The sequence below is a fragment of the Haliaeetus albicilla genome, chromosome 16, assembly GCF_947461875.1.
Source record: "Haliaeetus albicilla chromosome 16, bHalAlb1.1, whole genome shotgun sequence".
Lineage (NCBI taxonomy): Eukaryota > Metazoa > Chordata > Aves > Accipitriformes > Accipitridae > Haliaeetus > Haliaeetus albicilla.
Window position 1 is genome coordinate 28576730 of NC_091498.1, and position 26209 is coordinate 28602938.

Below are 26209 nucleotides of genomic sequence, written 5' to 3' on the forward strand. Positions count from 1 at the left end.
CAAGGCATCAACTCAGTGATCCCTGAAGCTGCATTAAGCAATTCTGAAGCCTTTTAGTCTAAGGTATCTTCTGGAAATTCTGAAACACTTAAAGCATTTAATTAATACAGCTAATGTCAATTATCTTGCTAGAATTGCTTGTACCAATGGAAAAATCTTTTTGGGTGCAGTTTTTTTATGTTATAAAAATCACGACCTTACAGCTCTACAAAACACATGAGAAGACAATTGCCAAAAGTTTGTTTGGGTACTTTTTTGTTCTTTTCTAGAAAAGCAGAAGTTATCTCTAAGAGCCCTATATATTTAGGTATTCTGAGGCAAATATTTTTTGTAAATCAATATGTCCAATCTCATCCTAAAGGTTTGGCATGATATTGAAAATCTTTTCTATTTGTATATCAACACCAAGGTTCTCTGGGTGAAAATGATCTCAATTCATTCCATGTAATAGCCACAGAAGCTGCAAAATTATTGTTTTCAAGCCAAGCCCAGTGGTGGTTTACGAGATGCTTTTCAGCAATTCAGCCAGCAAAAGCCACAGTTCTTGCTCAAGCGGAGAAGCCACTGGATGAAAAAAAGCACAGTGGTCAATGGCCGCCTTTGAGGATTAAAGAAAGAAAAAGAAAGAAAGAAAGAAAGAAAGAAAGAAAGAAAGAAAGTATTGTTGCCACCTCTTGCAAACTGCGACTACCACCACCAGCCACAACAGAAACACAAAGCAAACTCCAAAGCCACAACAAAAGCTGTTAAACCGTGTGGAAACACCAATACCTGAGTCCCTTCTTAGGCAAAGTGTTCCTATCAAGATGTGGGTCGCTGCAGAAAAGTTAAAAGAAAAGAACTTCAGAGAAGAACAAAAGGGAAGGAATAAGATCAGGACGAAGGACGGACAAACATCTGCATCACCTTTTCAGAGGAAAAGGTGCTGGGGCCTTCCTACAGAAACATGCAAAAACCTCCTTACCCAGGTGTGGATTTGCACAAACATGCATCTGGTACCATGCCAATGACTCTCATCTGTTCACAATGTGATTTTGTTATTTCTCCTACCCACAATGAACAAAAATGGCTCTTTAGACGTCAAATGGATGCTTCTTTCAGCAGACACCGTTTAGGGAATGCAGCTAATTACTGTTATGCAGCTGCAATGTATAGCAGTAAAAATGATTGAGCCTAGACTCTTTGAATTTTCAAATCTTAGCTTAAATTCCATTAGCAAAGTAAAATGAATCTATTAGTCCTCCAAAATGCAAATATTTATGTTTTTACAACTGATGAACTTGTGACCGAGCAGAGTCTGTTCATTTGTTTTTAAAGAAAATATCCATATGCTTAAATGAATAAATTCAACGACAACCCTTAGAGCTAAATTACACCATGGGAGTGATTAAAATTAGAGCAATGAGCAAAAGTGAGCCAGAATGTTTAGATATGGGTCATCTTTTCCGAACTTTAGCATTCGTCTTTAGAAGGATGAACGTACCCAAGTCCCTGAAAAACACTCATGAGCCAAACTGCAATAAAAGACTGACGACACTGAATGACACGGGGACTTCACGACAAAAAGGACAGGCCTGAAAGGCAGTGAGAAAAGCAGCATGCCAGAGGAATGCTGAAATGCTAGTGAGAGTTCAGATTGGTAGGAAAAAAAAAACGGCAAGATTTTCAAATTGCCTTTGGCAAAGAAATGAGGGGGAGGCGGCGGGGAAACACCCCCACAAACCAAAAGATGTTCCCAGTAACAAGAGCAACACCAAAAACATGCCAGCTCTGCCGTATGCCATTCTCCAGATTGATTTGGGTAGATAGACGGGGTGTTTGAGGGGACTCTCACTGGCATGTCTTTGTGTCAGTTCACACCTGAACGATGAACACAGCAGAGGACTCAACTGAGCACAGTCTGTCACAAAACAATTTGCTTCACTGAGATGGGCAACAAAACCTACAGCCTTGTGCGTACTCCTGTCCTGAGACAGCATTACCTGTCCTGTCTCCTGGGCAAAGTATTTCGGCAGAATTTGGGGCTAGCAGCAGGGGAAGAAAGAGGGCTGGAAGAATCAGTCCAACAAGACAGAAAACAAGAGAAGGAACATTAGAATGAAAAGAGGAGAGAACAGAAAGGAGTTATAATAAAACACAAACAGAAACCCAAACTGTCAGAACATTATAGTCAGCGGTAATCTTCTCCATGGAGATGCAACGACAAAAATTTTGCTACCTGACTACATAATTACACGTCAGGATATAGCTGATTTCCAATGCTTGCAGGGCTACTACCCCCTTCTACAACAGGTCTCTCAGAGGGCATGCGTTGCAAGCGATTGTGTGATTTATCCCGACGTTAGCTCGATGTGCTGTGAATACAGCTCTGATGCTGAAAAAGCAGTCCCGCTCCCTCCTCCCTGCTCAGTCTGTTCCCAGCTCCTGCTCTGTGTCCACACGGATACTGATGAACCTCATCGTGTAAGGAGCTGGGGAACTGATCAGTCTGAAATACATTTCAGGTGATCATTTTTCAGTTGGATCCACCTCCCAGTCAGGTTCCCTAAGCATTCGCACGAATTCCTGTACGGAAACATTGTAGGGAGCAGCTGGAGATGGGACGGGGCAGCAGGGAGAGGCCGAGAAGGGATCAAGTGACTTCTCTTTTCAGCATTTCTTTCAGTTTGAAAGCTTGTCAAATATTATAAACAAGAAGTTTAATAAGGAATAGTTGGCTTCTCAAATCAAAATGATAATAACGATGGAGCTTTTTTTGAATATCACTATCAGATCAACTAACAGGAGATTGTTGGAAGGACAATATACGATGCAAAATTCAAATATTAGGTATAATGTGGTAGCAAGCAAAGTTGTCACATTGGCTATCACAGCAAATTAAAAACCTCACCAGAACCCATCCCTCTTGCCCTGAACTGGGCTCCTTGCCTGGAATGGCTTCTTTCTGTGTTCTAGTAATACCATTCAGTATTATCTTGCAAGAAGCACAGCTTGATTTGTACCTACGGTGTTGGCTCCTGCTGCCAGGACTTCATTTACATTTGAGATACACACAAACTTAATGGAAAAGAGTGAAAAAAACACTAACCTTTCAGACAACGTAGTCTTAACGCTGTTGGTTCGGACAAAAGGAGTCAGAGAATCATCTTTAGAGGCTGGAATCAAGCCACTGGAGGAATTATGGCTCAGCCCACCTCCACTGCTCAGAGAGATATCAATGGATTCACAGCTGGTATGAAGACTGCTGACCGACTGATATCCAATGCCATCCTTGCTAACAGCAGAAGAGCTACTTGCGTTGGTACCCCATGTTAAACTGTTGGAAGGAGCTGAATGTGCTGAACTGGGACTAGAAGCTAGTGGAGATTGGTTCATATCTGTGTTTTTACTATACAGAGGACTGCTGCCCCCACTGCTCAGCATACCACTGCCAGACGGTGAATCGAGATTACCCTGCTGGTTCATAGTAGCGTGAGGATTGGAGATGACTACCGAATTTTTCATATTTTCAGCCGTTGTGATGGGAACTTGTTTACTAGGCTTGCCGCCGAAAAGTCTGTAAAAAAAGACAACGTGAAAAATACATACAATGGAATATTAAATGCAAGGGCATTTTATATCTAGACCATATATCTTCTTAGCTTCAGAAAACCAATATTAAGTAAATGATCCTACATTGGACATATGCAACTACAAATTTATGAATATCCTTGTGTTCACTCTGCCTTCAATAAAGCCCGGAGACAATTACGATAGCTACAAATCTATCTTAGGTGTGTCTTCTCCAAATCATCAAATACTACTTTCACAAAGCTAAAATACAGCTTCACAGAACTGAAATACAGCCGTATCTTCTTCTGCTCCTTAAGGAAAAAGGGTACCAGAGAAACACAGCATTGATTCATCTCAAACATGGAATACTAGAGGTTGAAAGCTTGTTGTCCAGGTAAATTCTGTGCAAATCCCCAAATGCTCGGCACAGAAGCAGCATTTTCTGGGATTAACAGGAAAGATATTTACTGATACCAAATGTAGGTTTGTCTCATTTCAGGAGCCAAGCTGGCCGGAAACTATTTTTTTTTGTGTACGATGAGATTTTTACCTGCTTCGGTACCCAGAACTGGCTCAGTAAAAGACTAGCTGAGTGCCAGAACTAGTGCAAGGGAGGGAATACAAAAGCGTGGCTGGAGGAGGACGACTGCAGCACCTCTAGTTTGCATCGTTGCTGCCTGTGACGCAACTTCACTTCCCTCATTAACAGTCAATGGGAAAGTTCTCAGAAGTGCAAAAGTGTCTTAGAAGTAAACGTGCTTAAGACTAGCTTATCAATCATTGTAAAAATGATCCTCAAAGTTATGAAGGAAGCGTATCTTTTGACTCTAGCTTCGAACATCCACCCCAAAATGTTGCTTCTGTTTCGGCCACTTAGCTCCTGCAACTGCCTTTGGAACCTTAGTTTTCCTCCCACCTATCTATACGGATTTGCTTTTTTCTTATCAAGTGTGGAATGTTGGGGATGAAATCTTTCAAAGTGGTTATCTATCGGACTGTAGTCCTCAGAATAGAGGACTACAGCACTTCTATACATGAGCTCCCAAAGACTTACGGGTGGGTATACGCCGAGCAGAACTTTCTCTGCTTTTGAGTATGCCCGGGTTGTTTGTACAGCACATGCACACTAAATCACTTTGGCCAACGCTTCCCAGAAACCCAGGCTGTGTAATAGAGCTGGGCACCCAAGAGGACACGTGCAGTAAGCCCAGTCATGCCCAGAAGCACTGTACTGTACTTACTGCACGGGTGCTACCTGCAGCTCCAGCGTACCTGCGCAAGACGCCCAGAACGCATCTCAACTTGGATGGCTGCTGTTGCATACTTGCCACAAAGCACCTGGACAACACTGCTGGATCAGGCTAAGATGCCCACCTACATCCATCTCATAATCCATCACTGCTCTGTGATCCTCTCGGCACCTGATGTAGACAGACATTCGCAAACCAGCACGGATCTGGCAAACTTGGTTCACCTGGACACCACATTACACCTCACTGATTAGGAGACCCTGACTTAGATGAGTCAGTCTGAATGATAAAACCCATTCCTTCAGGGATTTAGAGACTATTTAGAGTTAATGTTATTAAAGTGAGTATGAAGAAAAATGTCAAATCATACTGCAATGATATACGGCCTTCAGCAGCAGTACCAGCTCAGGGTATTCCTGCTACTACGCCATCGCATACCACCTCTTCAGTTGTACTGGGGGAACCGTACTCTTGGATGTAGGACCCTAGAGCTTAAAAAAACCCCAACCACCCACACAACAGTTTCACAAGCTGTTTTTAAGCTACATAGTCTTCCCCAAACAGCACCCTAATACAACTGAGAGGATGCTGCACTGTGGCACGAACAGAACCGTGTTGCTGCCAAAGGCAGTGTCTGGTTGAACCCCAACCTCCTAACAAATGCGTTCAGACGAGGATGTGGTCTGAGGAGCATTCCTTTCAGTCCAGAGAAAATCCAACCCAGCAAGACAGTCGCATCAATACAGAGATTAACTCTGGAAGGACATACCCTACAAGGAAGGACATCTCTTTACTCCTATCTACCATTATTGACAAAAGATTGACATATCCGAGCTGGTTCTTGGGTCACGCAGGTCTCCCATCAACAGAGAAGCAGTGTCTTATATACTGCTAAACATGAAGGGCCAATTTAATGATAAAATATATCAAGATAAACGATGGTTTCACTTAAGGGACATGCCAGATACGTAATACCGGAGCTAAAGGGAATACTGAGAAAACAGAGACAGGGATGGCCCTCATAGCAGAATTATAGAATTTCACTGTTTATGACAGCATAGAAGTTATGTATACTCACAGACTTACAGGTAGATCTATATCATTACAAAGGTATGGATTCTAATTTATCGCATAATATTAAAAATTTACAGGGCCAAGAGAAAATATGCGAAAAAAATGTGCTACTCGTCTCAACTGACTATGAAAATTAAGCTCAAAATCTTCTTTATTGTCATTCTAGAAACCAGTAATAAGCAGATGAGGCCCAATTCAACTCTGATGCATTTCAATACAAGACAATTTAAACAGTCTGGTGAAAATTCAAGACTGGAATTAGAAATCAAATGAGGGAATAGTGAAATTGAGCCTCAGTGTCTTCTCTTTGAAGTTTCATGTATTTCTAATGTAGTATTTCAATTACATAGCTAGTGATGTGGCTTTCCAGTAATCAAAAAAAAATTTCCGATCAAATTTCAAGATTAATGTGCCTGAGGCTTGCAACACCAAAAATCTGCATTTCTCATGGGGTACACTTCAGAAATGAAAGGTCTGTTGGAGCTTTTCTTTTTGAGCAGCCATTGATGAAAATGAAATGTTCTAAAGGACATGGCTTATCTAATGAAAACCAGGAATAAAAGGAAGTGTCTTGAATTATCCTCACATAGGCTCTTCAAATCAAACCACCCATCTAAAAAGAAACAGTTTACAACTCTTTACAAGTGTTAGCCTAAACTGCCATCACAGCCATTATGCTTGCGCTGGTGCTTCAGATGGAATGTGGCTTTCTCACATCACTGGAAGCAGGATGATGTAGCATAACTGTATGGGTATTATGGGCGTCAAGACAAAATGAAATGCAAAACACTGCAACTTGAAAGAGACAAGCTACTCAATGTCAAATTAAACTGAAAAATAATATTAACGGAACCTTTCACCAATAATCAAGGCTTTGATGCATGCTGCATCAACAAATTAATTCCTGACCAACTCAACGTTAATGTTAAAATAACGTGTGGGGTAGTTGTGGAGAAATAGAAGACAAATAAGATTTTTGTTTAAAAAAATATTATTAAAATAAAGAAAATTCAACCCAGCTTAGACAGTAACTTCACTTTGGGTTCTTCTACACAGGCGAATAACCTGACGCTGAGTCTCGCAACACACTGGCCTCATCGACACAACTGAAAGATTGGTTCCAGTTAGGCATGTGAATCTAGGCACGGCAGGCCAAATTATGCCGTTGTCATCATGAAAATCTGAAGTAACTCTCTTGTTGTCAATTTATAATTTGATCCACCATTGGAGTATTTCCAGGTTTGTGACATATACATTGGTGCGAGAACTCTTCGGTAACCTTCAGGTAAGAAAACGCTTAGTCCTGCGATAGCTGCACAGATAAAGTTTTCAGGTATCATTTTTTGTAACAGAGACTCGTATCACAATTGCCAAACTTTCTGCCAGACAGGTTGTTTTTTTTTTTTTCCCCAAATGTTAAATTTTTGCTGCTGTCACGTGATTTACTGAGTATTTACAACACTGGCCAACCAATGTGAAATTAAACGTAGATACAAAGACCTTGATGTAGGACACTAAATAGTAAGTGCTCCATAAAACGCAGCCAGGCCTGGCTCGAAGAGTCCTGATCATTCAGCTCCGACTAACATCATTGCACAATCAACGAATTTATTGCCTACCTGCGCAAAGTGGGAGAGGCCACATCGGGGTACTTGGCTCCTTGCTGGTGAGTACTCTGAGCTCCGCTAGAAGCAGTCTGTGATGCAGGGTTCACTTTAACAGAATTACATGAGGCCACGCTTTCGTTGTCAGACGAAATCCCTTTCTCTTTATCAGTCTGATTGACTAATCCTGGCAGAGAGTTTCCAAGGATTACCTTGGCAGGCTCTCTCATTTTAGGGACAGGCAACCCAGCTGACTTGCTGCTTATGTTGGAGTCTATGCTACTTGTGCTAGATCTATTCCCAGCTCCACTTCTGCTACTGGATTTACTGGGCCGGGGTAAACTACGATACTGAAGATTAGTTCGGGCACTAAGCGCTAAGTAGCCATCATCCTGGTTCTGTGAGCCATCGACACTAGTCTTCCGGCCAGTGGTCCTACCCATGAGTCCAGATGACTTTGGGATTTTTCCCAGGGTAGCCGATCTACTGGTGATAGTTGCCCCACTGGCAGTGATTATAGTCATGCCTACGGCTGACCCGCTCTGTTTCTTAAATCCAAATGTATTAGCATTAGCAGCAGTTGTTCTAGAGTTACTTGTGGGAAGCTTTTTGGATTCATCACCACTGCTGCGTCCTGCATCTGATGGGGAACGTTTAACATGTCCAGCTTTAGGAGATAGTCTACCCTTTTCTGATACCTTGGCGTCATCAGTTTTCCCTACAAAAATAGAAAAAGAATTCTAATATTTAATGACTTGAAAACATCGAGCAAATGATGAAACTCAAAGCAGCATGAAAAGCAAAAGCGTGTTAGCCACCAGAGTGTGGTTAAAAGTTATGATCTAGTCTGCACTGCACTTACATGCCACTCGAGTGAGTTACACATGCAGACTTGCCAGAGAAAAGTATGCGGTGTGTTTGCCCTCAAGAATGCGAGAAGCAGACCAGTCTTATGTAATAGTGACAGATAAGAGAAAAAACGTTTCCCTCTGTAGCTACCACAGATTGGTCCCTTTTTATCATTAGACAGAAGTAGTGTTAGGCCGTTAGTATAATTTTCCTAAAAGGCATTGTTCAAGAAATTATCTCACTTCAACTTTTTCATGTACAATTGCGTACACGACCAAATAAAAGGAAAGGTATTAACTTATATTACTTGATTATGCAAATTCAATCATTTTCATTCACACATCTGCAAGTGCTAAAATCACTAATACATTTATAAGAAAATCCAGAACTAAATAGCGTTTAGTATAAATTAACATGCTGGTTTAGTATGGGGGGGGGGGAGGGGGGAATTCTCCTCAACCACACATACTGTATGTTCTTAAAGTTAACTGCGACTTCAAAAGCTGAAATTACATTATTTGTTCTTCATACGGCAATACTGTGCCCAGTAAATAGCTTGGCTTAAGTCTAGAGTTGTCATGAAAACAACTTTTGCAGTGTACTAATCCAAAACAGGCATTTTCAAATGAACAGAAAGAGAAATGTGGACACACAAGATACTGCATAGGTCAAAACAATACCTAAAAATAAAGACAGGATTACCTGAAGTTCAGGTTCTGCCTCTGGAAAGTATTTAAACTGTTTTCATACCGAACACGCTTTCTGGCTTGTTTATATCTTACACCTTTTCTCACCTGTTCCAGGTGTCTTTAATGTGCCTGAGGTGGTTGAAGGTTTAGTCCTTGGTGTGGTAATGCCAACCTGAGCCGACATGCCCCGTCGCCAGGAGCCCGTCTGTGAAATAACAGTGTTCTTCCTACCAGAAGTGCTTTTATCAGATTCATCTGACACATCAGAGGGATTCCGCCTCCATTTAGATCCCGGCTCCATTTTTATGCCGCTATCAGATCCTCCGTCTGATTTCTTGACTTCATCACCGGACCATAAGGAATTCCGTTCAACCTGGGAATGCTTTTCTGCATCAGTCTAGGACAGATAAGGAATTGCAATACAACCTTCAGAGCAAGCCTTTCTTTTAAGAAGCTTCATAAATGAGAACCATCAAACTGATTAGCCAACTCAGCAGTCATCTCTAAGTACCGACAAACCTAACATGCCTTTGATAAAGGAATGTCATAGCAAGAAATGAACCCCAGCAATGACATATTTTTTTAATACGCTAAGGAAAAAATACACGAAACCTAAGAGCCATGCCCCTTAGAATAAATAAATTTAAAAAAACAACGAAAAAACCCTCACTTGATTTATAAAGGACACATTCAGCTCCATGACATTTATAATCCTCCATCTCGAATTTCTGACAAACCCTTTTACTGCAATGCCAAAAAAACGTTTCAAACCTGTGCCGCCAGCTTTCCTTTGTTCCTGCTGCTTTCCTATCTCTTGTCTGGCAATCTGATCTCCAGAGCATGAGGAGGCAGCTTTTTGAACAGATCTGAAGCCGTGGAATGCTGTTCATTCTAATCTAACATAGTAGAAGGACACCCAAGAACTGATGAAGAATGAATCCCCAACAACTTTCTAAAAATACTCAAGACTGACTTAAATACATAACTTACCTTAGCTTTTAATTTATATTCAACCTATACAAACTGGTTTTTTTCCCTATTCTTTGCACAGACTGATTGTGCTACCAGTCTTTTATGGAGAATTTTGCAAAGCTCAAATTCAAATATAAAATCTTCTCATTAGCAAGCCTTTGCCAAATTCTCAGAAATGCTTAAATTACATCCATTACCCTATATATATATATATAAATAAATATATATATATATGTATATATAATATATTCCCCATACATTAGCTAATGATTACCCTTGCAGAATTCTACTTCTCCTGTCAAATGCTTTCATTTGGGCAAATTTTGTAACACCACAACCGACTATTTTGTGATCAGGCACAAATGACGAATATCCACACATTTGGCCCTGATCTGGATAAAAAAAGTCACAGATGAAGCGTTCTCCAACCATCACAGTACCACGAAATTCAACATTTGATCACGAAGCTCCCAGGTAAGAGTTGGTGAATTCTGGTAAGGTGTTGAGTGCCATTTCTTCCCTGCAGCCTCAGCAGAAGAGGAATGTGCTCAGCACTGTGCAGTAGTCAAATGGTAATCTCACTTAAAAGGAAATTATTTTACATACCCCAAAGCATTAGAAAGCCCACAACCTTTTACTCTCTTTGGGTAATCAGAAAAGCACAGCACAGGAAAGGACGCATGATCCTTTACCACGCTTCCAGCAAAATGCTATATTTTATTTTTAAGTTCCTAAAGTATGTTTCAAGTTTATGACTTTTCCTACCAGATCACACCATTAATATTAAAGAATATAGGGAAGTTGTGATTTAATTTCCTCTGCTTTTTATGGTAATTACTTTTTTTTTTTTTTTTTAGAGCCTGAAAAACTAGTCTAAGCGATCAGTATGTGAAAGCTGACACCACACATCACAATGGTCTTTCTTCAGGCATGTGAAATAGTTAGGGCCTGGGTTATTTGTCTGCATATTGAGCCATCAGACTAACAAGCATTCACTGAATTATGGATTTAGATATTATATTCTTGTACTTTTCTCGTGCTACGCAAATGCCGGTTCCCTGCCTTTCCATTCGAAGAGAGCAACTCAGCATAGGCTTGAATGCAACACTGTTTTCTAGCTTCCTTCTTTTCATATGGCTGCAAGCTTTGGGGGTGGTTACCTTTCTATTTATGACCATTGCTTGGTGTGCAATAAATTCACCATGTGACTGCTTCTATGTCCCGTGTTTCTCTAAAATCATCGTTTCATGCAAACGTCTCCTCCGTTTACAGATCTTGGAAGAGAGCACAGGCAAGAAGTAACAAATAATTGACCAACAAAACCACCTCAACATCATCGCTCACATGCTCTCATTAGTATCTTGCTTCAAGTACCTTGTCTGGAATTGTGTATTTACACCGTTAACGTTCCAGAGCAAGAAATACAGCTAGTGGCTAGTAAAGGGCTTATTCTACTTCTGGCTGACTACGAAATATGGCTGTACCTTGTAGTTCCCCTCCTTTACATCTCTCAAAATAGTACATTCTCAACAGAGAGAACAGCATTACAAGAAGTCCTCTTATCTTTGCTCTCTTCCATTTCATTCCACTACCACGCTCACAGCCAAAGTTTTTCCGTAGCCTTTGAAATGCTGCACATCCACCCTTGAAGCCCTCTGGCCAGAGAGATGTTTCTGTTTAACGGTAAACACTGAGAACAGCACGAGAAACATGACTAAGGAATCAAAACCAAAACACGGTGAAACCTGGCTTTGGGATTGCAGCTGAAACTCCACCTGCCTGAAAGGCCTGGAGTGGGTGAAAGTGGAAATACTGTTTGCTGGAGGTCACGGCAAGACATAACGAGCATGAGCTGGGAGCAAAGCCTGCCGCCCGACTGAGCTGGGAGTAGCGGTAACCGCCAGGATTTCTCAACTTATTCCTAGTTTTGTAAATCTATTTACGAAGGTGTGAACAGACCAAAGCTATCTTTGCTCCAGCGAAACCGAGAAGTTGTCTTGATCCAACAGCTTAAAGATGCTGCTGTTTTCTATTTAAAGGAATCGTTTTCTTTCCATCTTCTGATCTTTTTAGCGTTACGTGAGCAAGTTCATTAGTTGATCTCTTCCTTTCCTCCGTCTTATTTCAGTTAAATAAGTTATTTTCAAATGCCCACCAGATCTTAATCTCTCCTTAAAATACGTGTATGATGTGACTGTAAAGGCATACTATATGCAGTGCCGTGTAAAATGTAACTTATCTAAGTCTGTGCAATATAAGGGAAAAATATTAGGGGCCCAAAAGTTGTACAGCTACATGAAGTGGTTTGGTACTTGGCATAACCAGAGCAAGACACGGGAACATGGTAAGGCAAGTTCTGGTTCCAATCACTAGCTTGTTCAGATCCAACTTGCGAACATCTTCATAGCGTTGTTACAAAAAGGGGCTACAACTACGAATGTCTGTGAAGATGGAGTTAATATCATCTTTAAGTCCTACTTCTCAAAGACAGAGAAACTACGGCTTCTGGAGTATGGGGTACTCAGCAGCTGAAAATCAGTTTCTTAGCAGAGACTTTTTTCCTACTGCAACCACATCTTCTTCCTTTGCAGAGACGATTCCGCATAAGCTACTGATTTTATCGGCAGACGCTGACATGTTAGGGCTGTCTCCCTTTGATGTTGCTGTATTATTCGTCTCGACTCCCAGTTGCACATGTACTAGCTTCAAGCTCCCTCTTTAATTACCTGAAATCCAGCTTCTGTACCATCTCGAAAAGATGTGGCAGAATCGCAGCAGCTTAAGAGTTAAGTGCCTGCTATTTCAGAGAACCAAAGCAGGGGACCCTGAGAAGTCCACATCCCTCTGCAGATATTTGCCAGTCCTTTGTGGCTCACCGCACCCAGGGGAACGCAAACCTGGGCACAGGCCATCATACAGTACTCCAGGTAAGACAGAAAAGGGATATATGCAGCATTCACTGTGTCATGAGCTCTGGGCAGCAAATAACCAACCCTGCAAGCTACGCCTGGTTCCATCACTCTGAGTTATTTCCCTTCCCTTGGTTGACAAGATTAGGATATTCTGTTCAAATGAAAACAAAGTATTTTAGGGACAATAATTTGCAGGTAATAGTAATACCCAGAATAAATATTCTCAGCCATGAAAACTGAGGAGAGAAGCAGGTCACGGACGCACATCAAAAAACTGCAAACACAACTTGTACGTCTTGGCTCCCAGCTTCCTTTGCTAACAACTACGCTCCACTGCCTGTACAAGAGTCAGCTGCTTTTCTTCTGGTGTATCTCTGCTCTCTCTTGGATGCTGTAATAGTTGTGGAGGGGGAAGAGGAGTTCGTCAACACAGATTTTGATCTCTCAGAGGTGCTTCCAAGAACCTGATTCCATCGGAAGATAGAAGTCAAATGAGTTTCTATTTTTTTTCCCTTAGGTTAACGTTTAGTCACGTCTCCCTTTTCCTTCCTTTTTTTCCAACAGTATTACAACGCTGAGACAGTAACAATTGTCAAAAAATACTTCCAGTTGTCTGTGTTGCTCTCTCTGTTACCTACTGAAAAACACACTTGATAGATCTTAACTCCTCTCAACTTGTATGGGACTTGTATTAGCAGTTTCAAGCACACATGCAGTCGCTGATACACAACCAGAGGCTAACTGGAAATCTTTAATGTAGGCTCAAATATGCACTTCGTGGCAAGGGAACAAAGACTAATATATGCTTGCACCACAGTCTTGCAGGCAGAGTAACACTTCACAGCAACCACAAGTCTAGATTAAAACTGATATTTAAAACCAGATTGAGGGTCCAGTCATGAAAAGGACTGGAGAAGAATAAAGAGGAAAGAAACAGAGGAGAAGGTCGTACCTACATCCCTCTCCTCTACCTGCTGCAATGCCAAGTCACTGCATCCCGGTTGCTTTGACACCCAACACCCGAGTCCCTTGAGCAGGCGGGTGTACAAAAAGCAAAGCTGGACTTCTTAGTCTGGCACTTTTCCAGACAAAATTCTATACAACCGGGGAAAAAAGCAGTTCATATTACTGCAAACCTCTGTATTATGCAGTCTAACTGATGAATGAAAAACTGTTGGATACCTTCACTTGTTTTACCCTCTTTGGATGTGTGGTGTCTGAGCACAAAATGTACGCTTATGCTGCCGATGGATGTAAAATTTATCCTCCCATGAAATGCTGCCAAAAATAGAAAGCCTGCAGTAACACGCAGCCCCGGAAGTTTAAAATAATCTATTTCATTTGCCTAGCACGCTTACATTTCCGATGGAAGTGTAAATAATCTTCAAACTTTCATGTTGACTTAATTAAATTCTATTATTTAAGAAAAACCATAATACTTTTTCTAGAGCTAAAAAAAAAATATAAAATATCCCACCCACCGATGCATGTTTTCTGTACAGCAGCGCGGCTAGGAAGGCAGAAGCCATTTGTTGCCACACCACCGCAGCAGAGATGCCACGGATTCCACGCATAGAGGAAATATTCCTAATTGCCATATACAATAAGGCGGTTACTACTGCTCGACATTGCCTTTTCAGTGATACTGTCCGTAACGAAGGCTCTCTGTGCGTTCAAGTTCATCCAACTTAAAACAATTATACCTGTTGCACAGAGAAAATAATAAATATTAATGTTGCTTGTCTAAGGCAGAAATCTTACCTGTGCGTCTAAGTTTTTGCGGGAGGAGGCAGGTGTGTTGGCATAGGAGCTGATAGAGGAGCTAGTGTTAATGTCATCGGTACTGAGATTATCTATGGTGTCACTGATCCCACTGCTGACAGAGCTGCTGTCATCCCAGCTGGAGAAAAAGCACAACAAAGGTAGAAAACAAGGGTCAAAAGACAGAACATCATTCAAAAGGAAAAGTATTATTTCTACATGCCTTGTCCTACTTGCGGTTGCCAAATGAAAACGGTCTGCTCGTTTCCCTAAGTTATCTTCTTCGCACTTCAAGTCTAAATTCATACAGCTCATCCACTATACGGTTGCCACAAAGCCTAACGTATACCATCATTAAGCCAATAGCACCAATGATGCAACTCTTCCTGACTCAACCGAAAGTCTGTACGAGCAGACAAACTTTCAAGTGACCCTTGAAATCTATCCCTGCAGTCCCAGAGCCCGGGAAGGTGGTGGTGCATCTCCAGGTAGGCATGGCACTGACTCACTAAGCCGTAACGCAGAGATGGAGCTTCAACGCAAGGAAAAAATTCACCCTGAAGCAATCTTGTGTACCTGGTTGTTACATAGACCTGGGCAACGACCTGGATCTACCATCGACAGCATCGCCGGTCTCAGAAATTTCTAGTAATTGAAAGTTTAGTTGTTCAGATGGTACATAACCCTCCTGAGCTCTACCACACATCCTTTTCAAGGAGGTATGTTAACAGCTTGCTGTTCAGGACTACCTTCTTCCAGCATGAGAGAGCTTCAACGTTTTCTAGTAAATGAGAAACGCGTAACTGGAGGTTTAGGACACAGAAAGCACCAACAAAAAAAGGTCCACGCCTGAAGCGATTTGAGTGTTAGAACAGACAGAATCAAAACAATCCAAAAGTCAAGCCAGATGCTCCACTCCTAAAATGCCTGTAAAAATAAGCTGCTTAAGGAAGAGATTTATAAACTGGTTTACAAGGGCTCCATCTCCAAGAACAATAAAGCTGGGATTGAAACACTGTCCTCTAAGTAGCTCTGTGAAGACATTTCAGTCCACTGATGGATAACTGCTGCTGGAAACGCATAAATACATATTTCACAGACCATTTGCGAAAGCTAATGGTGAGAGCTTATCTCCTGGCAGTTCTCTAGCTATTTACGACCAGAGCCTCAGATTTTGGGAGCTCCAGAGTCTCTTCCCTATTGCATTTCTGTTTGCTTTACAAACTTGTAACAACGAGATTGCAGGGAGTTTTTTGATCAGAGAGTGAAAGCCATTCACAAATTGATATACCGCACGTTTGATATGTGCATTTAAAATGGAACTGCGTGTTGTGTAATTGAACTATGTAAAGAAAGGCAATTTATGTCCGGTTTCTTGAATTTTATTCATAGCTTCACCACTGATTTACTATATAGCCTCACCGTATAACCTTCGGCAACTTTGAAATGAAAAGCATTTCTTTTTTTCTCGCTTAGCGCTACAAAACAGCTACCCGTATGGGCTTTAATGATGCTTTCATCATTTTTCATTGCTTTTTGCTTACTTGGGAGTATTTTGTTCACCTGCATCTACCTAAGGCCTTCCAGGGAACTGAGCACAGCTTAATCAGCAGCACCATTTGCGGAACCGCAGGAGCAGTAGCGGCCACGGGGAAGCACTCCTCCGCGCGCCCGCAGAAAGGGTTATCGCTCGCAGCTGCTCTTTGCTACTGCTTTGTTCCCACTTACGGTCCTCATCAATCTGCCAGCACCGTCATTTGTGCCAATTCTCCCCGTATCGCTGTAGACGAGGCCAGCTAGGAAGCTCAGATCAACAGTTTCGGCACGCCGGATTAATTTTGCCTTCGGGAAATTTGGGAGCGCTCGGCCAGGCTGCTCTGCTGGCAGAGGACGAGGAGGGACATGGACAGACACCGGGACCAACCGCTGGCCCCTGCTGCAGTCTGCGATTCAGGGAGCCTTGAGGTGGCCCTTCGTCTGGTGTCCTCTTTTTGTCCTCCAAAACACACTCCTGCCAGTTCTGATTGACTTCCAGGAGCGTCCCAGTTACAGGCAGGGCCCTGGCTTTGCAGAAGGATTTTCCAAACACTGTTTGGTAAATTCACAGACACTCCAGCTCTCCTGATATAGCTATAGTCCACAGGGGTGGTGATGCTACAATTTAAAGGAAAGATGTAATTTTTTTTTTTCCTAGATTTGCCTTCACCTGGATATTTTTAAAGAGGAATCCGCTGTAATACAAAACAGAAGTACATGTTAAAATGAAACTCCCTACACAATGCGAGACCCACTGAGGCTGAGCAAGCCAGCCAGCCAGATTCGACACAACAGTTTTCTTTGCTATTTTCCAAAGTCTTCCTCAGCATAACTGAATGAAAGATGTGCTGACCATACAAAGAAATCCATGGGATATAATGGGGGGGGGGGGGCGATATTCCACACCCACTCCCCCCCCCCCAGTGCCTAGTATGGAGAAATTGAGAACTTGGAAAAGAACTGAAAGACTTCTCTGAAGCACCTTTTTTTTAGAGTAGGCAGTTAAATATTATAATGCGAAATATTGAAAGTTATATTACTTCTAAATTTCAGGTTTTAAAAACAGGCCCTATAACTGATATTTACTTCTATTTCAAAACGTGTAACAGAAATCTGTTACAATTCCTAGATTTTATAAGTCTATAAATAAGGTTACAAAACAGTTGTTAAAATAACTGCATAAAAGAATACTCTCCTGATTTTCCAAAGTTCTGTGTAGCAACTAACATCTTTTCTATTTCTGAACCTGTAATAAAATCCCACTAAAAATAATATCAGCAATGCCAATGTTGTCCATGTTTAACAGTTTAATTTCCTTCTTATGGAGATATGGCAATGCCCACCCCCCCAGTGCAATAATGTTCTTCTGTGTGACCCGGTTCCATCTGTAATGTACAGAAACATTACCTTTCCAACCATTAGCCATTCTTAAACTATCACAGGCCCCAGTTCATCAGCATGTAAAGAATGCATCTAATGTTAATCATAAGTAGTTTTACTGGCATCAGCCAGTCCTGTTGACTTCAGTTGGGCAATCTAAGGCATTATGGAAACATTTGAGTGCCCTTCTGAACTGGGACACGTGCCTGAGGACAAAGGTAGAAACATGCACCTGAATACATTGATGGTTGTGGCTTCCCCTTAAATATATCCCCGCCTTTTAGTCTTTTACGTTCTGATGGAAAGTATGGACAACACAAACTCTGTATTTTCAGGTTTACTAATCTGTTACTCAATTAAAACAGATTAGCTATTTTGAGGTCCAAAGATAGAGGTCTAGCATTTTGGCTGCCAGAAGGTAAGCAACACAGCTCTTGTGGGCGCGCTGATGACACCAAGCCGCGATACCGATGCGCACGGCTGTTCTGACAAGGTAAGGTGCTCTGTCAGCTAAAACTAGACATCTCAGGTTTAGCTTTATTTAGAAAAACCACTTCAGTAGCAGGGTGGGAGTGGTCAGTCTCTAGCTAGAAGAACAATAGGATGTAAGAGAACAAGAAAACACAACATTTTAAGAAATTGAAAATAATTTTGAAAACCTACATAAACCATTATTGACACTGTCGTTTGGAGTAATGCTAGGGACAGTTTTAGTGAAAGCGAGATGCCTGTAGAATTCACTGAAGTCTGTAACTTAGATGCCAGTGCAAGCAATTTTAAAAGCATACAACATAGTCTGCTAAAAAAGTAATGCAATTAAAGCACATATACTGTTTACCCTGCTGTCAATGATGCATTACACTAAAAGCTCTTCCCCCCAAGAAGCCCACGACACCGTATTTGGTGTAATATCCAACAATATAGGACACGCCACTCCGTGTCCGTATCTGCACGTGGGTGAAGATTGCAGCTTCTCGAGAGGACAGCATCTGTTAACAAATTGAGGTATCTTTATTTCACATTGCTCTTGAAACAACCCCAAGCCCTCCACATAAGTTAGTTCACTTTCACCTTGATCCAATGCCTCGATGGTTCAAGTCAAAAGCAAGGAAGCAGAATGGGGAATCTAACAGCCCTAATTACACTGTTCTTGGCTCCCAGAGCCAAGATAACATCTTTGTAATTTAGCTGGTGCAATTAATAATTTCTGATGTCAGCAAAAGTCTACTCAACCATAACCTGAAGCTGAAATGTTTGGGCTTTCCTTTCTCTATTTGATCAATCACCTGAAACTTTACTTTGATTACTGAAAATTACAAAAAAAAATGTTAAAAGTGTATTCTATATGAAAACCACCCACTTAAAAACCATCACCGCCATCACTTAAAAACTCCCACAAAGGTGCCTCCTGCTCTCTATGAAACCGAGCACCCGAAGCACCCTCCTCTCCCTCCCCATCTCAGCCTGCTCGCCCTAATGCGACTAACAACGTTGCTACTCTAGATCGCCCACATACAGCACCAGGTCAACTCCTCAAAGCTGCTTTTTGAAACAGGTTTGCAAAGCGGTTAGGCTCAGACTTGTATTTTTCCACAGTCTATCAGCACTTTGCCATCTTGCATAATCATCATCAACGGAATTGGCTCTTCTTTGTCAACTTGGACAGCACAGCACACGAAACCATCCTGCAAACCCCAGGACAGCCCCCCTCGCTGCAGAAATCTTCCCCCTTTTCAAGTCCAAAGCAAAGGAGTCATTAAACCACTACTAAATAAAGCTATTGTTAAAGGCGGAAAATGCACCCTTCTCTACGGATGGGTGTGGATTTTAACTTTGCTGGATCTTCAGTCAAAACCAAAATTACAATGAGCTGCTGAAAAATACATTTGTCCAAGACAGGACCTTGGGGCTCTACAATAGTTCAAGTGGAAACATGGTAATTATCCTCTTCTACCTAAAAATTTAACTATTTATGAGTTGATAGGAGAACAAATAAAACCCAACAACAGAAAAAAAAAGGTCAAGGTGTAAAGCGATTGAAACTTCTCAGCATCTTCAAAGAATTAAATAGAAAAAATAAAAAAGCCAGAAAAAAGTAAATGTGCTATAAAGCGAGATACGAAATACTGCGATTTCCACTGTTTTCTTCTGGGATTTCCTACAATACTGACATCACTGTGTCAGAAATCCAAAAACCATATACAGACCCTTGCATGGTTTCCCTTTCAAATTGTTACGAAAGGTGACAAATAACTGTTCGCAAAAGAATGGATGGAAATCTACTTCAAGAGAAGTGAATTTAATTAATATGTTTTACGTGGTTATTCATCATCCCCCCTCTCCATGTCTTCAGTTACTCTCTTCTTATTAGATCTCATTACAGATATTTCAAAATAAACCACTTTGTTTCTAACCAAAAGGTGGAGCCCAGGGACAGGACCGTTACCTTGAAACACTTTGTAAAGCCAGACCATGAAAAAGTGAAAAGTAAACCAGGCAAAATGAATACAGACCATTTCCAGCTGTTCTTTCTGGAGCAGAATCTAATCCTTTTAATGACATTTTTCTGGTGCAGAGTTAAACTGCTGTAAGTGTGCTGTGAGCTATTCAGACCGTTTTCATGTTCAGTGACTGTTCGGTTTACCGCCAACAAGCTGAAACGCAGCTCTCTGTCAAACTCTGTTTAGAATTCATCCAAGATAAGGTTTCAGGATTTACATTTAAAATACGTATTTGTAAAAGAGAATAACTCACAGAAGAAAAGTATCAACTAGTGTTGAAAAACGGTGGGTAAGGAAAGATTTGTAGAAGCTAAGAAACTGCACATGCTCTTCTCATTTAATCTTTTTATATCAGTGCTAATAACCTTATAAAAATAACACTGGATTTTATTTTGTCCCTTAAAATTTGACCAGGAATTTGACCAAGCCATTGTCAAACTTGAAGTGAACACAGCTGAACACACACACGTAGGAGCTGCTAAACCCAGCTAATCTCAGGCAGTTTAGCCTTTGAAACACTCTAAAGCTTCATGAACGCAATCGGACTTTCTACGAAACTCATCGTCTCCTGCTCTAAAGAAGAAATTCCAATGGCACCTTCTCCACCTGCACACGTTTTGCTCAGAGACCCTACAGTCCTTCGCTGTCTGGAGTCACTAAATGCAGCAGCCGGCACAACTCTATTCAGTTGCAAAAAGGTTGACTGGTGGAACTCGTTTTTTTGGCCATTGTTCACGACAATGGTTCCTCTGGCATTGCACAGCCTCGGGGGGGGGGGGGGGGGGGGGGGAGGTGAGAAGCCAGAGCAAGGCATCGCCTTTGACCCGAGTGCTGGAAGAACACAAACTCCCAGCTAGGTCTGAAAAATTTAGTGTAGAGTGCTCCAACCAGCTACCAACCCCTTTTTCCCGGACTCACGACCCAGAAATCCTATTTTTGGTGTTCTCCATTTACTGTTCTGTCTGAAGACTTACTGAGTTTATAAAGCAGTTTATAGACCTGCCCTACACTGGGTGCACAGAGGACCCCCGCGGCCAGTGGCACCCTCGCCTCCCTGCTTTGAAGGCCATGGGATCGATACTCATCCCTGGTCGCCTCGGTGTGATTCCGTTGACTCCAACTGATTTGCACCAGTGAAAGCTGGAAAGAAAATCAGTGTCTTCATATCACTATAAGGCCAGCGTTAAATCTTAGTTGTCACTACGTAAAAAAAGATGCTTTGTTTGTTATGCCTTTGTTTCCAAGACAGTAAGAAGTGCTGAGAAAAGTCTTCTAGTGCAAGTCAGAAATCCTTGTTTACGTACAAAGTGCTCTCCAGAAAATAAATCCCCATAAACCGTACAGCTTGCATGTGACACCGATGGGACTGAACAAATCCACCGAGGTGGAGCCAAAGCCGCTGGGGATGCTGCAACAGACTGTTGCCCCAGCTCCCTGCGCCGGCCCTGGAGCGAGGGACCGGGGAGGAGTTCCCTGGCAAGGATGGAGGTGTGGATCACCACTGCCATATGCCTTCTCCTCCCTCTTGGCCAAGCCCCAGCCCAAACACCTCCCTCCTCCAGGCAGGCGGAGAAGGTGCCCTGCCCAGGGGATGGAGAGTTATGACAACCAAACACCAAATTGTGCCTCTTTCTTTCCCCTGCCTAACTTCCCAGTTTATACTTTCTTCTCCCCCAAAAGCAGAGACCTTCGGGATCACGTCACCTCCTCGTACAAAGGCACTATTTAAAGTTACGACTTAAAGAAGGGGCGGCGCTCACTGAAAACACTGACATGGTTTCTGTCACCCATCTCCTACCTGCACGCTCCTCCAGCACTGGACTGAACTGGTGAGAGCTCAGCAGCTCACCAGCACTTACTGGTACCTGGCAGCCTGCTTCACCAGAGGCTCCAATACACAATAAAAACGGGCTTAAACACAAGAAGAAAAAGAATAGATGAGCTGAATTCTTACAGGGCTGACGTAACTAAAACACGGAAGGAAAGGAACGAAGGGTAGCGTGGAAACAAAACTATGCAAGATGCATTGAAATTCCCTGCTGCTGGGTGCGCTTTTGAAAGGTTGGCGGGGCTGGACCCACCTGCCCCTGCGGCCGCTTGCCCCACGGCCAGGGCCACTTGCCCACCCACTCCCCCAGCACAAATGGTCAACTGGGACCACTGGGCAGCCTCGCCCAGGGAAAGGTGGCTACTAAACACACCCACAGAGACCAAACCTCCAGCAGCTGGCAGGTAGAATACAGCTCCTTTGCTTCCCAGTCTGGTTTTAATCCCTCCTGACACCGTAACTCCACTAGTGACACCAATGCAAAACTTTTAAGGTCTGCGGGCTGTAACCCCAAGCAAGAAACATGCAGGCACAAAATGAAGAAGTGATACATATGCATGAAGAATTGAAGCAATTCTCAGTCACCGTTGAAGTTCTTCCTCACTCAGAATACACTGTAAAGCTTCTACGTAAAGTGATCAAGGCAAAAACCTGTGCACAGCAAAACACAGATTTCACACATGACAACTGCTCCTCTCTCAGCAGTATCAGCTGCAGCTAAGGACACGGAGACAAAGATAATGCATACGCCTGCACACTCTTCTCCCAGCAGAAAAAAAAAGGGACAAACCCACAAAATTTGTCTTTCCAAACGCATTACAGCCTGCTGACATATGTCTTAAAATAAAGCTGAACTTGGCAATAAAAGGTGTTAATTTGATCGCAGGGCACAGCACTGTCCCTCAGGAAGCCAAACCACTGAAAAACACCCACCGTTATCATGCCGGTGATTTATAGAACAGACAGAAACATAATCAAGTGAAATACTTTATTCTTTGTGATATGGGGATGTGCGGAAGATGTCAGCTACTACCACTTCTGAAAGCTGGTTTTTTCCTAGCAGAACTGCAATATCCTAAGTAGTACCTGTAACTCCTGGTTTATGCCAGCCTTTAAAATGAGGCTTATTTGAAAGAAACTGTAAAAGGAAAAAGATCTTCTAACTTTACTCAGACAAATTTGCACAGGAGTGAGAATAAGAAGCGCATATTATGTCCTAAAAAGCAAGTGCTCTCCGGGCTGTGATTTGGCCTGAAAGCCTCACGCACGCCTTTGTTTCCCTTCACAGTGAGCTCATTCCCAGAGAGGTTCCTCCTTTGCACAGAAAGCAAACTTAGAGTGCTAAAATAGAACAAAGCCCCATAGTTTTCTGAGGCGAAAAGCCCGTAACACTAGTGGAAAGACAGCCGCTTCAATTGCAACCTATGAGACGCTAGTAATTATCGATAAACCTCCCAGAATCCTGAAGTTCAGCCAGAAAAAACAAATACAGTAATAGCTGTCAGTTCTCACGTGGGGAATTTCCTATTATGTTAGTCAAATATCTGTAATCTGCTAAAAATATATTGATTTCATGTAGCATACAGCGATTCAAATGAAATAGTGCAGGGAGAAAACTTCTCAGATTTACTCCATCATCTAAGGTGTTTCCGTTGCTGCCAGCATTTACAAAGCTAAACCTGCTCACACAAAGGCATAACACAACATACTTCCACGCTTTCAAAAGTGCAGAAAATCTCTTACCTTGCAATATTCCCAGGCCAAAGCACTTCTCCACCTTGTTGCCCATGAAGAATTCCAGCAAAGGGGCTTAGATTTATTTTGCAGGTTGATACCTTCATTAGGCTACCATCCAACACCCCCCTAAATAAAACAGCTTCTAACTTGACTATCTAGGAAGAGACTTGAAAAAAATTTGGAGCAAGGCTGTTTTCCAACAGAGCCCTCAACATTCAGCAGCTCTGAAAGACACTGGAAAGTAAAGCCTAGCTGGAAGGTGATCATCAGAAACTTCCCCTAGAAAGAAATCTGATCCCTCAACAAAATTAACCTCTGAAGTGCTGAAAAAGTGAGAGGTCAAGACTTTCTGCTGGGACTAGGTCATCTGTGAAAAGCTGTAACCTGATGGCAGTGAAGCAGGCAGACCGGGTGCCTCCAGATCACATACCGTATCGTGTGAAGTAAAAGCTCATGTCAGCAACCCTGTACTTGAAGGTACTAACTGACAGTATTTGATCTCAGCTAAAAGACTACAATCTCTAAAAGCGCATTTCCTACTCTGCTTTTATAGAGGGATTCAACAACGTGACTGCTGAAACGACTAAAGTTTTATGAGAATGTAGCAGGAGACATAGCCCAAATGTTTTAACATAAAATATTTGGAATACCGGTAAAATACAAAATTCTTTTTTTTTTTTTTTGGGGGGGGCGGGGGGGAGGGGGTAGAAAAACATTTTCAATACAAATGGTACTGAAAATAGCAATTTATCCACTGGTATCCCCAATAAAGACCTTATGAAACTGGGACAAGATACGTAAGATTTATCCAAGTAGGGATTAAACACATTAATCCTTATTTACAGTTGTAAAGTAAGGGGCTTATTACTTCCCTTTATTTCAGGTAGAACAAAGATGGGTATTTATAGGTATTTGGTTGATAAGAATTTATGGTGGTCAGCATTCAAAACTCCTATTTTAGCCTAATATAAATACTTTCTGACAGCATTCTTCCCAGATCTCTGCATTCTGCCGTACACGTGGGATTTTTTTTAATTCTAATATGTGAAATTACACCAGCTCTCTTTACGGTGGGTAGCGGTGCTTAGAGGCACTAATTACCCTTACGCTAGCTGCCGCACGAACGTAACCTGTAAACATTAGAAAACCTGTACGACAGTGAGAACTGGAAAGCTGGTCCCTTCTAGCCCACGTGGACTCATCACTCATGGAGGATCCTGTGCGCTAATGGGCACAGAGCAGGAAACGATACAAGTACCCCCCAAAAAGAGAAATACAACAGGAATGGTAATAATAACATAGACGATGGAAAACACAGCGGTGTGGGATAGCCATGACTAGCTGGGCATGGAAGGCAGCACCGGAGCTTGGGTAGAAGACTACTGCGAGAGGTCAGGCTGCCCATGGGTGGATGAAGAACCAAGACTAGTTCAAGGTCACTGTGAGCAGAACGGAGCCGGTGGGAGAAAAGCTACAAGTAGATGCGTGAAGAGTCTGGGGACAAGGAGTTGGAATGGGGAAACCGAGGTCAGGGGTGAGGTCTGGGAGGGTGTTCTGAGGCTGCAGACAGACATCTATCAGATGTAAAGCCACGGTGAGGAGATAAGATGAACTCGACAAACAGTTGAAAGTCAGGGAATTGGACCGCAAAATGGAGAAAACGGATCGGGAAAAGAAGTCTGAGCTCATGAAATTACAGTAATATGCACAAGGAGAAGGGATTAAATTCAAGATAGAGCCTATAGTATTTATCTCATTTTGTTATTTAAATGGGGACACACAAAACACTGAGTCTGGCTGTAGCTGACACTGTCACCAGCATTGACCAACACGCTGACTTCCAGCCAAGCGGGAATACGCAAGTCCATTCCCATTATTACAGAGAGATTTGTTCACTAAGCAAGAAACTACATTTCTAATCCAACCAGGGTAGATTTCCCTGGTTGTCCAAGTTACGGATGAGGGATCCCGTCATGAAAAGGAGATGGGCAGCCTTTCAGATGGACAAAGTGGAGAAGACAATACAGCGCTGTCGTCTTAGCCTCACCTCAAGAAAAACCATCAATCGTTCGGCCCAAAACCAAAGAGAAGAGAAGGAAAGAGTAGTCCAAAGTCAACTATACCCATGTATTTATTAACTCTGTTCGGCTTGGGTACCCTATCTTAAATAAAACACATCTTTTCACACAACACCGTATTTTTGGTTTAAAGAGTTAAAATGCAGTATTCAAAGGTTATAAAAGAAAGACTTTGTGGAGCTATTCTGCTGCCAAAACCTTCAAATAAATGAGTCGCAGTCTGAGCTTGCCCTTCTACGCCGGAGTCTATATTTTAGCGGCCACAGTGTTACTATAGCAACACAGAGGACTGGTAATTTAGAGGCTGGTGGATGTGACAACTTGCAATTTAGAACAATACTAATAATAAAAGCGGCTTGGGGAAAGCATCATTTAACACAAATGTTTGTGTTTTAAAATGAAAAAAGGCCTTTTTTTTTTTTTTTTGCAACTGGATGATTATCTATACTAAGTTAGTCTGGTGGTGAATAAAAGATAGAAACACGA

General features: G+C 42.1%; 1 protein-coding gene across 4 annotated transcripts in view; it reads right to left on the reverse strand.

Moving 5' to 3' along the window:
- NAV2 (neuron navigator 2) overlaps nucleotides 1-26209 on the reverse strand; it is a 420329-nt gene that overhangs the window by 41584 nt on the left and 352536 nt on the right. For 3 of the 4 annotated variants that reach the window (XM_069804093.1, XM_069804091.1, XM_069804092.1), the window contains 6 exons: nucleotides 14664-14802; nucleotides 9124-9415; nucleotides 7496-8198; nucleotides 3089-3556; nucleotides 1983-2048; nucleotides 772-816 (listed from right to left, as the gene is read on the reverse strand). In XM_069804093.1, the coding sequence (XP_069660194.1) occupies nucleotides 772-816; nucleotides 1983-2048; nucleotides 3089-3556; nucleotides 7496-8198; nucleotides 9124-9415; nucleotides 14664-14802 (1713 nt within the window). The remainder of the gene's footprint in view (nucleotides 1-771; nucleotides 817-1982; nucleotides 2049-3088; nucleotides 3557-7495; nucleotides 8199-9123; nucleotides 9416-14663; nucleotides 14803-26209) is intronic. The other variant, XM_069804094.1, reaches the window with a different exon arrangement.